The 14913-nt window shown below is 46.8% G+C and overlaps 1 protein-coding gene and 1 non-coding gene across 2 annotated transcripts; one reads left to right on the forward strand and one right to left on the reverse strand.

Moving 5' to 3' along the window:
• Window positions 1-4497: 4497 nt before the first annotated feature.
• On the forward strand, window positions 4498-7261 carry LOC121450991 (ras-related protein Rab-14-like). Its single transcript, XM_041656424.1, has one exon. The coding sequence runs from the start codon at window positions 4598-4600 to the stop codon at window positions 5243-5245; it is 648 nt and encodes a 215-aa protein (XP_041512358.1). The 5' UTR covers window positions 4498-4597; the 3' UTR covers window positions 5246-7261.
• Window positions 7262-7374: 113 nt separating this feature from the next.
• On the reverse strand, window positions 7375-7478 carry LOC121451188. Its single transcript, XR_005974711.1, has one exon. It is a non-coding gene; the product is annotated as a U6 spliceosomal RNA (small nuclear RNA).
• Window positions 7479-14913: the final 7435 nt, after the last annotated feature.

Consider the following 14913-nt stretch of genomic DNA (forward strand, 5'->3'; position numbering starts at 1 on the left):
AGTGCATGGTTGTGTATATTTCTAATCTCAGCACTTAGGTGGCTGAGGCAGGAGGACCACTGCAAGTTCAAGACCAGCCTGGGAAAGCCAGCAAGTTTTAGGGCAGACTGGGCTACAGAGTGAGACCATCCCAATCTCAACAACAATAAACAACACCCAAATAAGGTCAAAGAGATGGTTTAGCCATTAAAGGCCAGGCTCACAACCAAAATGTCAAAACACTATAGAAGCACTAGCAACATTGTCTTGTGAGCCCACAGAACCACAAAGGCCCTTGATGTCCTGCCTAATATTTCTTGGATAGCTTTTGCTGAGGGCACAGGAGTTAGTCTCCATCCTCAACGTGCTGAGTCAAGTTAGAATAGGCCCTGTCAGTGAGCATTGACCTCTTCGGACTTAACATGGGGCTCTGTGGGAGCAGGAGCGTCTCAAAGATGATGGCTGTGCACATGAAACAGTCCTGGGCTGAGCTTGATGTGCTGATAGCCCGGCTTCCATGCCAGCCCTATTGTTTGTTATTGAGACAGGGCCCTGCGAACACAGGGCAGGCTGATGGAAACTCACCATGAATGCCTCTGGCTTCAGCCACCTGAGTCTGGGATTACAGTATTGGGATAAGCCAGAATTTTAGCCTTATTTGAAATTTAATATGCATATTTTGTTTTCTCAGGAAATCCCTACATTCTTTCAGGACAAGCACGGCTTAAACCCTTTGTTTTTCATGTTCTGTATCCGTGGCTTGTAGAGCTACAGGAAATATGAGATTGGTGGTAATAAGTGTGGTCCTAGCATTAAAAAGGCTGAGGCCTGCTGGAGGATTGTGAACTCAGGGCCACCCCAGAGGTGGAGGCTCAGGAGTGCTTGCAAGGACCGTGGTTCCATTCCCAGCACCCTCATGGTGACTTCCAACTGTTCTCCAGTTCCAGGAGCTCCAGTGCCTTCTTCTGACCTCCCTGGGCTCCAGGTCTGCGCATGATACATATGTACAGGCAAAACACTTACACACAAAAAAATATTTATTAAAAGAAGATGGAAGAAAGCTTGGCTTTAAAAGGGGGAAGGGAGCAGGAGCAGGGAGGAAAACAGGGAAGAGGAAAGGAAGGAATAATTCTATTTTAATCGGTCAGGGAGCTGGAGACATGGCTCATGGTTAACAACACACATTGCTCTTGGAGAAAACCAAAGTTTTGTTTCTAGCTCTCAAGTCTAGGGCTCTGTAATCCAGCTCCATGGGATCTGACCACTCCCTTCTGCAGGCACGGCACTCATGTGCAAATACCCTCCCCCACATGCATAAAAACATAACTTAAAAATAGCTGCCTATTGTGGCACACACCTTTGTTTTACTTTATTTTTTAAAGACTTGTTTTTGTTAGCTGGCATAGTGGCACATGCCTTTAATTCCAGCACTTTAGATGTAAAAGCAGGCAGATCTCTGTGAGTTCCAGGACAACCAAAGCTACATAGAGAGACCCTGCCTCAACCTGCCTCAACCGCCCCCCAAATATATTTATTTTATAGGTATGAGTATTTTGCTCAATTTTTTTTTTTTTGTTTTTTGAGACAGGGTTTCTTTGTGTAGCTTTGGTTCCTGTCCTGGAACTAGCTCTTGTAGACCAGGCTGGCCTCGAACTCACAGAGATCTGCCTGCCTCTGCCTCCTGAGTGCTGGGATTAAAGGCATGCCCACCACCGCCCAGCTCTCTCTGTGTATACTTGGTACCTGCAGAAGACAGAAGAGGCCAGTGGGTCCCTTGGAATTGGTGTTCCAAGTGGTTGCTGGGAAACAAACCTGGGTCCTCTACAAGAGCAGTAAGCACTCTTAACCACTGAACCATCTCTTCAGCTGTATTTTTTTTTTTTTTTTTTTTTTGGTTTTTTCAAGACAGAGTTTCTCTGTAGTTTTGGAGCCTGTCCTGGAACTAGCTCTTGTAGACCAGGCTGGTCTCGAACTCACAAAGATCCGCCTGCCTCTGCCTCCCAAGTGCTGGGATTAAAGGCGTGCGCCACCACCGCCCGGCTTGTATATTTTTTTAAAATGTTAAATAATTTGAAATTAGTATATTTTTAAAGAATCACCTCAAGCTAATTTTAAAGTTTTTTTGTTTTTTTTTACTGTGTGTGTGTGTGTGTGTGTGTGTGTGCGCGCGCGCGCGCGCGTGCTCATGAAGGCCAGAAGATGGTATCCGATCTCTTGGAATCGGAATTACAGGTAGTTGTGAGTTGCCTGATCTGGGAACCAAACTCAGGACCTCTGTAAAAGCAGCAAGCTCCCTCACCCCCTATGTCTCTCCAGCCATGCCCTCTGCCCTAATTCTTTTGGTTGTTATAAAACACTCTAATTTAGAATTTTTGACAGGTCACTAAAAATACCCAAAACAAACTTTAAAATCACAAAGTGTGTTGGGTGGTGGTGGTGCACACCTTTAACCCCAGAAGTTGGAAAGCAAAGGCAGAGGCAGGTGGATCTCTGTGAGTTCGAGGCCAGCCTGGTCTACAGTGAGTTCCAGGACAGCCAGGGCTACACAGAGAAACCCTGTCTCAAAAAGCCAAAACTGAAACAAAACAATACCCAAAAACAAAAAAGAAAAACCAAAAAAGAAACCAGCATAAAGAACCCCACCAAAAACAACAAGGACAAATCTGCGCACACAAAGGTGTCACTAAACTTGACAGAGGCCTCCCTGGGGGCCTCTCCTTAACAGGGCTCAGATCCTGGGTCTGTGAAGGCCCTGAGCCAGCGCCCCCGGTCTGGAGGTGTGGCTTCTCTAAGGACTGCTGTGGACACACAGTCCTAACCCAGAGGTGTATTTATAGAGCTGGTTTCTCAGATGGGGAAAGCCCCTTTGCCGGTGCTGGCGGGCGGGCGGGCGGGCAGGCGGGGGATCAAAGGCAATCTGCCTCTTCGGGGCGGGGTTTTCAGCGCTGACCCTGGCTGCCCAAAGCCCCTCACCTCTGAGGACACCAACTGCAGGACAGGCAGGCAGGCTTTCCAGCCCCGGGCGGGGAGGGGCGGGGGGGCGGGGAGCGGTTGGAGGGAATGCTCGTTGCTGACGCGGTTGACGTTGTTGTAGACATTTGTAACTGCGGGAGCTGAAGGACACAAATAGTCCTTCCCATTAAGAGGTGGCTGTGCACCAAAGATCTCGCAGCTGTCACCTCCCTGGGTCGGTGGCCTGGGGCACTTTCTGACGCCTCAGCTATTTTGTGGGTCCCCTCTGGAGCATAAAAAAAAAAGTGTTTTTTTTTCTTTTTTTGTTTCTTTTCTCTCTCTCTCTCTTTTTTTTTTTTTGGTTTTTTGAGACAGGGTTTCACTGTGGCTTTGGAACCTGTCCTGGAACTAGCTCTGTAGACCAGGCTGGTCTCGAACTCACAGAGATCTGCCTGCCTCTCGAGTGCTGAGATTAAAGGCGTGCGCCACCACCGCCCGGATGTTTTTGTTTTTGTGTGTGTGTGTGTGTGTGTGTGTGTGTGTGGAAAATTATATAAGGGCTGGGACTAAACCAGGCCCTGGTGTCTTTAATCCCAGGAGGCAGAGACAGGTGGGTCTCTGTGAGTTCAAGGTCAGCCATATTTACAAAGTGAGTTCCAGGACAGCCAGGGCTGTTACACAAAGAAACCCTATCTTGAAAAACCAAAAAGAAAACAGAAAAGGCCTGGGCCTAGTGTTCATATCTGCTATCCCAATATTTGGGAGGTTGAGATGAGAGGATTGCTCCAAGGCCAGGCTAGGTACAGAGTGAGTCTCAGGCCAGCCTGGGTTACAGTGAGGCCCTGCCTTTAAAGAGCGAGCTAAGAAAATTGTGCAAGAAGCAGATGTTCACTCAAAGCCCCTCTTGGGAAGGGGCACATAGAAGACAAAGAGTGTTGACTGAGCAGGGCATGGTACTGAGCGCTTGTAATTCCAGCACTCGGCGTCAGAGTCAGGAGGATCCAGATGCGTACTATAGCCAGCCTAGCCGAGGCGTCTCATACCATAAGGCCCAAACAGACAGCAAAAGCTCACTGATCAGACTTTATGCTCAAAACAGAACATCTTCCCTCTCTATATATAGAGATAGATGATAGATAGATAGATAGATAGATATAGAGATATATTCTTCAAAAATATGGAATGCTGGGCTGGAGAGATGGCTCAGAGGTTAAGAGCACTGACTGTTCTTCCAGAGGACCTGAGTTCAATTCCCAGCAACCACATGGTGTCTCACAACCATCTGTAATGAGATCTGGTGCCCTCTTCTGGCCTGCAGGCAGGCATGGAAGGAATGTTGTATACATAATAAATAAATAAATCTTTAAAAAAATATGGAATGCTTCACGATATAATATATTATATATAGATATATTATAGATAGATTTTTCAAAAATATGGCATGCTGAGCCCGAGGAGGATCCTGAGGGAGCCGCAGGAGCAGCCGCCGCCACCACCGCGCCTGCCGCCGGAGCGTCTGCAACCCTGGGCCAGCCCGCCTTCCTGCCGGGTCTCGGCCGACGGATCCCGGCCGCTCTTCCGCCGCGTCCGCACTCCGCTTCCTCGTCCTGACGTCCCCCTCCCGTCCGGAAAGCTGCCCAGCCACCAGCAACCCCCCAGTGCCACCATGGCAACTGCACCATACAACTACTCTTACATCTTTAAGTATATTATTATTGGGGATATGGGAGTAGGAAAATCTTGCTTGCTTCACCAATTTACAGAAAAAAAATTTATGGCTGACTGCCCTCACACAATTGGTGTTGAGTTTAGTACAAGAATAATTGAAGTTAGTGGCCAAAAAATCAAACTGCAGATTTGGGATACAGCAGGACAGGAGCGGTTCCGAGCTGTCACACGGAGCTACTATAGAGGAGCCGCGGGTGCACTCATGGTGTATGACATCACCAGAAGAAGTACATATAACCACTTAAGCAGCTGGTTGACAGACGCAAGGAATCTCACCAATCCAAACACTGTAATAATTCTCATAGGAAATAAAGCAGATTTGGAAGCACAGAGAGATGTTACCTATGAAGAAGCCAAACAGTTTGCCGAAGAAAACGGCTTATTGTTCCTTGAAGCAAGTGCAAAAACGGGAGAGAATGTAGAAGATGCTTTTCTTGAGGCTGCCAAGAAAATCTATCAGAATATTCAGGATGGAAGCCTGGATCTGAATGCTGCCGAGTCTGGTGTACAACACAAACCCTCAGCCCCACAGGGAGGACGGCTAACCAGTGAACCCCAACCCCAGAGAGAAGGCTGTGGCTGCTAGTGACCTCTTTGCTCTGGCCCTCATTTGACCTTTCACATCTGTCTGTTGGAAGCAGTACTTTTTACTGCCTCCTTGTCTTATGTACATCTTACTGGGTTTAATTAAAAAAAGAAAAAAACAACTCTTGTAAAAACAGTTTAACAATACTAAACTGCTAAACAACTAGTTGTAATCAGGTTCTCAAAGGCAAGTAGAGTAATAAATCTCTCCTGCATGGTAAATCTAGACTTTCCCCCTTTGATTGTCCTCGTGATAGGTTTGTCACCAATATGATTTAAACTGAGCACTGATGCGGGACTCGATTTTTACCTTCCCTTTTGGCAAAGCTTTGTCTCACTGTACGGTTTAAATTTGATCTCTTCAGCTTTTTCCCATCTTTAAACTGTTAAAGTATGTCTGTTGTAGCCAGAAAGTTCATTGCTGTGAAATGACTTCCAATGGCAGAGAAAAGGGAGTCTGTAACTGCTTTTGTTTTTGTTGGATAAATTCCCTGTTGTAGGGGTGGCATTTTTCTTGATGCAGTTTGCTTCTGTCTTAGCCTTGCACAGGGAAAAATACTCATTTATCTTTTCTTGTGCTTAATTAATAGCTTTATCTTTTTTTTTACACCATTTTATCCTTTTCTCTTTAACAGAACGTAAATATGTATAAAATTTGAAGGAACCTAACTAACAATATCTTCTGTGTATATTATTTTAATGAAGAAAATAAATTGATTACTGGCATTGGAACAGTATAAAATACCAGTTTGTACAGTGTGACCTATATGTGACCATGTTACTCTCTTCCATCTCACACAAGGAAATAAGACACAACTTCAGTTTCACAAGTAATACTGGCTCCACCTTGGTGCTGGCAGTGTTTGGGGACAGACATAATGCTGGAAAGAGCTCCTGGCATCAGCGGAAACATTAGCGGATTCGATTCCATCTTTGCACTGTGGCTTACCTGCTGATTTTCTTAACTGTTCTTGTGTAATCAACAATGTGCTGACCTGCTTTTCTTTTTGTAAACATTTTGTTACAGGCTGCATTCTTGCCTTACTGTATAGAAAAAGGAAGAAGGCTGGGTTTAATATTGCACATTTTAAGGTTTTATACTTTTATCTTGGAATGGTCAACTTCTGGACCAGCTAGCCGGAACCACAGGTCTGCTGTTAAGGGATTTTAAATTGTGCATTTTTAACACTAAGGTGAAATAATTTAATGCTATCACTTGTGTTCATAGGATGAGGGGCTATTTTATGTCCTGCTAGTGTAAGTTGTTTAGTAAAAGGAAAAGTGTTTCTAAATGTGTATGCTGACATAAAGTTACTACTTTGCACTGGGTAGTCGGCCACAAAAAGAACACCTTGTAAGAGAAACCTTTAGAAGGCATCTGTTTTACTCAATTCTTCGTGGTTGGTTTCTAGAGTTGAAAGTGGCTGGGATTCAAGAGGTCATTGGAAGTGCTCACAGGGAAGCCTAGGCACATTATATAATGCTATCAGCTCAATGCTGTGTTTAAAATTCACATTTTAAATCCTTCTTTACCAGACACTAATGAAAAAGTACATCTTTCTGGATTATAAACGTGGTAGTTCCAGAGTTTTGTATAGTCAATGTTAAATAAAAGCCAAAACTGGAATGTGCAGAAAATAGGATTTGGTTTATTTGTGGATTCTCCTTTTGTCTTTGTTTAACTTAAAGGATTCCTGGAGTAGATTGGTATATTCTGTTAAAGACTTAGAGCGATCCATTTGCTTACACTGTTGCATCACAAGGGATTTGCCCAGGGACCATGACCTGCTGGTGTGTGTATATATATTTACAAAAACAAAACAAATCACCCATCGGGGTACAAGGTAGCAATCAAACTAAAGACGACTTCGACTTGTGTAGGTGCAATGCCCTGACTCTCAGTTACAGTGGGTCTTGTTTTTGTGACAGAAGGATTTATTCAGACTGCTGTACTCTTCGTTCGATGTAACAAAATGCTATTATCTAAATATTTGTAAATAAAGTACCTGTATCTAGATTAAAAAAAATATGGCATGCTTCACAATATGTAATCTATCTATATATTATAGATATATTATATACCTATATAGTGTATTTATCTATGACATAATAATTATAGATAGATTCTTCAAAAATATGGAACGCTTCACGAGTTTGTGTGTCATTCATGCACAGGGGCCATGCTAATCTCTGCATTGTTCTAATTTTAGTGTATGTGCTGCTGAAGCCAGTGCAAAGTCCTTTCTTTGCTGACTAGATTTCAGAAGGTGTCATGCAGGCTTCTAGGTCAGAAGCATCAGTGGGCCCAGTGCTGCACGCCCTGCATGCTACAGTCCAGCACACCGGACAGCCCTGCCTGCAGATGCAGTCACAGGTAAATCACAGCCTCCTGGTGGCCACAGGTCCGGGCGTGGGGCCTGCCTCTGTTGTGCTCAGTGGCCGCGCTGACAAACTGCCCTTTGGAGTTGTGTGTTGACACACACTTGGGCTGATCTCAGCCTTCGTCGGAGAACCTTGTTTCTGCAGAGGGCAGTTGTCCAACGTGCTGAGAATGGGAGACTGAGTGAGTGTGCGGCTCTTCGTGGGTTGTCTTTATTCAGCCAGCCGTCTCTCCACCCAGGGCTCAGGAAGTCTGTAGCTGGAGGATGAGCAGCACAGTGAAATGCTGTCTCCTGGTGTATCGTGGCTAGCAATCAGGAAGTACAGGGTGACTACCTACACAAGATCAAGCCATCCAAATTTCTGGTATGGTGTGTGTGTGCTTTCCAGATCCCATCGCTTACAGAGGTATAATATGCAGGGTTATATATAAATTTAAAAAAGGCAGGTGTGGTGGCGTATGCCTTTAGTCCCAGCACTTGGGAGGTAGAGACAGGCAGATCTCTGAGTTTGAGACCAGCCTGGTCTACAGAGTGAGTTCCATGACAGTCAGGGCTACACAGAGAAATCCTGTCTCAACCCTCTACTCCCCCCCCCCCCAAAAGTACGTACTGTTCTTGCAGAGGGCGTGGGTTTAATCAACAACACCCACATCAGGCAGCTCACAATCTCCTGTACCCTTAAGGAATCCAGCACCCCCTTTGGGATGCTGTGGGCACATGTACTCACACGTGCACAGCCCCACGTGTGCACACAGACACACATTAGACACCTAATTAAAAATAAATCAGCTGGGCAGTGGTGGCGCACGCCTTTAATCCCAGCACTTTAATCCCAGGCAGAGGCAGGCGGATCTCTGTGAGTTCGAGGCCAACCTGGTCTACAGGGAGAGTTCCAGGACAGCCAGGACTGTTACACAGAGAAACTCTGTCTCGAAAAACAAAACAAAAAGAAAGAAAAGGAAAGTCAGTGTGAAGAAGAAATTAGTTGGGTGGGAGGGGAGCATGTTGCAGGCGCATGGAAGGACTTGGAGGGAGGAGATGGGAGGAGAATATGATCCTATTTTATTGTATATATGTATGAAATTTTCAAGAATAAAGAAAAAAACTTTTTTTTTTTGTTTTTTGCTTTTCGAGACAGGATTTCTTTGTTTCTTTGTGCATAGCCCTGACTGTCCTCGAACTCATTCTATAGACCAGGTTGGTCTTGAACTCAGAGATTTGCCTGCCTCTGTCTCCTGAGTGCTGGAATTAAAGGCGTGCACCACCACTGCCTGGTTAAGAAAGATAATTTTAAAAAATCCAGAGCGCACTGGTTTAGTAATGAGTTTCAGAGATGGCCCAACAGTTAAGAGCACCGGCTACTCTTACCGAGGACCCAGGGTCAGCCCCACATGGTGGTCACAACTGTGGGCAACTCCGGTCATAGGAGCTCCCACACATCCTCTTCTGGCCTTGGGCATGGACACCAGGCACACATATGGTGAGCTTGTATACATATAGGCAAACACTCATATATAAAATAAAAATAAATCTTAGTGATAAAAGCAGCACACCCTCAGGGGTTATCTCAGTGGTCAAGCCAAGTTGTGAAGCTTAGGGTGTACCTGTCAAAGCTCTGGGCTTGACCCCGGCACCAAAACAATGATTTTAGTGACAGACATGTCTGTAGCATTTACTCTGCCTGGGGCGGTTGTGAGGTTTTGTACACATTATGTCCCACTGTCCATGTAGCCCGGTACGGTGGGGACCGTTAGTCTATTTAGATATGCAAACACGAAGTCCTAAAGCCAACTGTGATGGCCTGCTCTCCCCACACCTCTGAGGCACCTCATCATCTGAGAACACCCTGGAAAACTAAGACCCTGCTCAGGAAAAAGGAAAAGGAAGAAAAGACAAATAAAGTCCGACTACAGAGGGAACCAGTTTGCCACCCTAATCTTTCCCCTCCATGGTCTTCTTTTTCTTAAGGTTTACTTGTTTTTATTTTATGTGTGTGGGTGTTTTGACTGCATGTATGTTCTCTGTGCATGCCTGGGGCCTGTGGAAGCTAGAGGAGCGCAGAGACAGGCGACAGACCCATCTCCCCCAACTCCCTCACCCCCATCTCCCCACCCTCCACCTGTCCACCCTCTTCCACCCACCCCCAGCTCCCCACCCTCCTCACCTCCAGGTCTGAGGTTACAGAGAGCTGCCACGTGGATGCTGGGAATCACACCTGGGTCCTCTGGAAGAGCAGCTGGTGCTGGTAAGCCCTGAGCCACCTTTCCAGCCCCTGTCCTTGATTTTCTAGTCAGGTACTATAATCTGTATGTATGTGTAATCTGTGTGTATGTGTAATCTGTGTGTATGTATTTATGTGTGTATATGTTTATGTGTGTATATGTAATCTACACGTATGTGTAATCTGTGCATATGTGTAATCTGTGTGTATATGTAATCTGTGTGTATATGTAATCTGTGTGTATATGTAATCTGTGTGTATGTGTTTATGTGTATATGTGTAATCTGTGTGTATGTGTTTATGTGTGTAATCTGTGTGTATGTGTAATCTGTGTGTATGTGTTTATGTGTGTATATGTAATCTGTGTGTATGTGTTTATGTGTGTAATCTGTGTGTATGTGTTTATGTGTGTATATGTAATCTGTGTGTATGTGTTTATGTGTGTAATCTGTGTGTATGTGTTTATGTGTGTATATGTAATCTGTGTGTATGTGTTTATGTGTGTAATCTGTGTGTATGTGTTTATGTGTGTAATCTGTGTGTATGTTTGTCCTAGGCCTCAGATTTGCTGTGCAGACAAGAATGACCCTAAAACCCTGATGCCCTTGCCTCTGCCTCCCCCACGCTGGGATTACAGGTGGGGGCCTTCTGTCAGTACTGTTACCTATATTTCTTGTGTACAAGAAAACTTTTTGAGAAATTCTGATAAATTTACTCAAAAGCTTCTTTTTTGCCCAGAGTATCTGTAGTCCAGTCACTGAGGTGGGAGGATTGAGAGGCCCAACCTGCCTGGGCTACGTAGCGAGATTAAGTCTGGTTCGGTGTTAAACTGAGTTACCTTAAATCAGACAGTGGAAGTGCACGTCTTTAATCCCAGCACTCGGGAAGCAGAGGCAGGTGGATCTCTGTGAGTTCGAGGCCAGCCTGGTCTACAGAGTGAGTTCCAGGACAGGAACCAAAAGCTACAGAAAAACCCTAAACTGAAAAACCAAAAAAAAAAAAAAAAAAAAAAAAAAAAACCAAACAAAACCAAATGAGTTATCCTGTGAGATGTTATCCTTAAAGGAAATGCCAACACTAACACCAGTGTGCACAGGCAGAGCCCAGGAAGGAATCTGAAACTTTTCGCGTCTGGTGTATGGTCCTGGCCTTTGTGTTTTTCTCTCTCAGCCCCATGGTTTGCTCACCGCTGTTCTTTCACAAGCAATCTTCCATTCAAAGCTGGTACACGCCTGGCTGATCTTAACCATGGCTTCCTGGTCCTGTCACATTGTCCCACACTGCCCTCTCTCATTGATGATGCCCTTCTGACCTTTAAACTTGGCTTGGCTCAGCTCACTCCCACACTGTTCCTGAGGGAGCTGCCCCCTCCTTTCTCATCCCAGGTGCCCGGAAGGGGGACCCTCTACCACGTGCGCTCTGGGCCTACCCACCATGCCTTGCGGTGCTGTGGGATGAATCCACGAGCAAGACACGGCAGGCACCGCCTAAACAATCTGGCTACATTCCAGCACTTTCTGACTGTTGTCGCGCCCACCACGGGTGAGCTGCTTCTTGGGTATTGAGACAATGAAGAAACAGGACATGACCCATTGGGTAAGACGGGGACTAAGGTGTGGCTGGGCACTCTGAACTTCTGGACAACTAACCGCTCTGTGAATTCCAAACTTAGTCAGAATCTCCAAAACCACAATCCTTCCTCATTGATCTCTATATCCTCATCTACTCGTGTCTCCCAGACAGGCTCAGGGGTCCCCACGGGGACTGTGCCTGCTTGTTGTTCCGGGTTCTCAGAACAGGAAGCACATACCTATGGGATTGGGCGAACTGATCAGGCATGACCTGGACAGGCATGAGGGTCATGCCGTCATCGGTACTATGACAATTATGTCAAGTGTGTTTGGACATCTATAAATCTCTGTACATCTCTGCTTGGGAAACAAGGCCACTAACTGGAACTTCTGGATTAGGCTTCTAGAATGTTCTCTGCTGATTGAATGAAAGCTTTTTAAGATGATGGGTTTTGGTATTGTCTTGACATAACCATTTTACAGATTTTTTGAAAATGTATGTATTTAGTGTGTGTATGAGTGTTTTGTTCACATGGGTGTGTACCTGGTGCCCAGGTAGTTCAGAAAAAGAATCTCCTGGAACCGCAGTTGTCCACCACACGGGTGTTGGAAACTGAACCCAGGTCCTCTGCAAGGAGAACAAGTACTCTCGACTGCTGAGCCCTCCCTCCAGCCCCCGTTTTACACATTTGACCAAATGGTAGCTATCAAGAGGGAGGAGAACGAGTAGCTAGGGCCTCTCTCCCCCGGCATAAGCCATCATGAAGCCTGTTCCTAGGGTCTTAAGGAACAAAGTAGCCACACATGTGGTTATCTGGCTGCTGTTGCGAGTGGGAGTGGGGCTGGAGACTCAGGGAACGCGCAGGAGAGGCGGCTTTGCCTTCTGAGAGGCATGCGGCCTTGAGCGTGCTGAGCTTCAGTTTCCTGCTCTGTGAAGTCTTAACTAACAACAGAGCCCTGCTTATCTATTCATAGGTCATCGTAAAGACTAAACGGGAAAGCACGTGTGTGAAAGCTGAGGTCACACGCAGAAATAGCTCACTGTTATTGTTAATGATGCTGGAAGAAAGGAACTATTTTCAGCTGATGGGCCTCTTAAAGTTATCTGTCTCGAGGCCTGTGGCTCTTGGCTGAGGATGCCGAGTCTGGTAGGACCCTGTTGGCTTTACTGCTGACAGTACATTCATGATTTCAGGTTGGGTGACCATGACAGCCTCCGTACAAGGGACTCTGGAAATTGTGTGGGTTACCTGGCTGAAGCCCCTCTTCTCTTTCTTCCTTTCTTTCTTTCTTTCTTTCTTTCTTTCCTCTGAAGAGTGTCACTTTATAGACCAGCCCGACCTTAAACTCCTCCTGCCTCTGCCTCCTAAGTGCCAGGATTAGGAGCATCGAGCTAGGACCTCGACCAAGGGGGCTCCAGGGCTGAACTCTGTGGTTCCTTCTCAACTTAGCAGATTTCTTGTGCCCTGAGGATCCCGGCCTGGAATCTGAGGTGGCCCTGGACTGAGGCAGGCAGATGCTCTGAGAGAGAGGCAGGAGCACAGAAGGAAGGTGGATACTTGCCTAGAGGTGGGGAATCAGGCCGTGGCCTCAAAGCGTGTCAAGAATACAGAGAAAGCTGTTGTTTCTCCTTGTGTCTGGAACTGCAGTTAACTACTGACCACAGCTGAGCTGTGACCAATCCCCAGATCAGTGTCAGATGCTGGAGTAAGGGCAGGAAATAATGCATTCTGACTGGGGTAAGGAAGGTTGCGTAAGCCCACCTTCCTCCACAAAGCATGACCCAGAAGAGTATGATAACTAGGCCGACCCTGAACCTGTCCATCCCCGCAAGAAACCAAACCGAGAATGTTCTGTGTATGGTCAGGCACACAGAGAGGTCAGCCCTGGAGGTGACAAGGGCCCTGTCAGTCACTAGAGGAGGTGGCTCTTTTAAGTTAGGGAGAAAAACAAGGAGATTGGGGGAAATGAGCAGAACAAATTCTTTTCCTCTCTGGTGCCTCCAACAGGGCGGCTTTTCTTGCTGGGCTGTGGCGGGCCAAGCCTCTGGCCACAGGTTAGCCTTATCATGGGACTCTGCCCACACAAGCTTTGTTCTGATGCCTAGACGCTTCCTTGTGTTTCCAGAGAGAGCCAGTTCGGCGTCCAATTAATCTTGACAAATTGCTCCGACGGCTTAAGAACGGCAGACACTAAAGGGTAGGAAGAGGGGCACAACACTGCGCTGTGGCCAGATGTGGGCCGGCAGCCACAGGAGAGGCAAGAATTTCATACATACCAACGGCTTGAAGTCAGAAGTAGGAGAGTCTCAGCCTGCCGAGAGGGAAACAAGCTGAGGCAGGAGGTAACTTGTTTGGCCTCCGACCATAGGCCCCAGCCCATCCCAGTGGACAAAGGGTGGACCAAAAAGGGGTCATGTCTGCTTCAGCGCTGGACTTATTTGCTTACCGCCTTCCTTATCCTGCCAGCTGTCGGCTTTTGTTGGCTCTCTGCGAGCTCTTCACAATTTCTGCTGGACTCTGCCCCCTTTCCAGTTTTACCATCTCGAACAGACTGAGCGCCCCAGCAGGGCCCCCGACCTCCTTAGAGCTCTCTATGAGGACAAAGCTCGGTCACCAAAGAACACTGCCACCTCCCTGGTACCAGCCACTCTGCCCAATCCCAATGGCCACTTGTCCACCCAGGGCATCTCTCACTCTGTGCCTGGCTATTCCTCTGGGAGAGAGTCCTACTCACACCCAGCACCCAGGAGAGAGACGCCTGGCTCAGACTCCTGAGGGGAAGTTTGCTGGGAACCCAGGAACCCACGAGTACAGATCTCTGAGACGTCCACTTTAATCTGTTTCCCTGTGACAACAAACAACCAGTCCAGGAGCTCCACGGTCCTGGGCAGGTTTGGGTTTTTGTTTGTTTTGTTTTGTTTTTTTGACAATTTGACACCAGCTGGAGTCAGCTGAGGAAGCATCCCCATCATATTCTCCTGTAGGCCATGGGGCCATTTTGGTTACTGGCTGCTATTGGAGGGCCCAGCCCACCACTTGTGTGTGGTGTCACCCCGGGCAGGGGGTCCTGGGGATGTATAAGAAAGCAGGCTGAGGGCTGGAGAGATGGCTCAGTGGTTAAGAGCAGTAACTGCTCTTCCAGAGGACCCAGGTTCAATTCCCAGCACCCACAGGGCAGCTCACAGCTGTCTGTAACTCCAGTTCCAGAGGATCTGACACCGTCACACCAGTGTACATAAAATAAAGTTAAATAAATTATTAAAGAAAAAAGAAAGCTGAGCTAACCAGTGGGGGTGAGCACCTCTCCAAGGTCTCTGTTTCACTTTCTGCCTCCAGGCTCCTGCCTTGACCCTGATGGGTTGTGACCTCTAAGTCAAATAAACCCTTTCCTTGCCAAGTTGCTTGTGGGTGTGGTGTTTACCGCAGCTACAGAACACAAACTGAAACAGAAATTGGCACCAGGTTCGTGGGAAATTGCTGTGACCGATGTGCCC

Source organism: Microtus oregoni, unplaced genomic scaffold (genome assembly GCF_018167655.1).
Source record: "Microtus oregoni isolate MIOR12 unplaced genomic scaffold, Mior012 000007F_ref0000211, whole genome shotgun sequence".
Classification (NCBI taxonomy): domain Eukaryota; kingdom Metazoa; phylum Chordata; class Mammalia; order Rodentia; family Cricetidae; genus Microtus; species Microtus oregoni.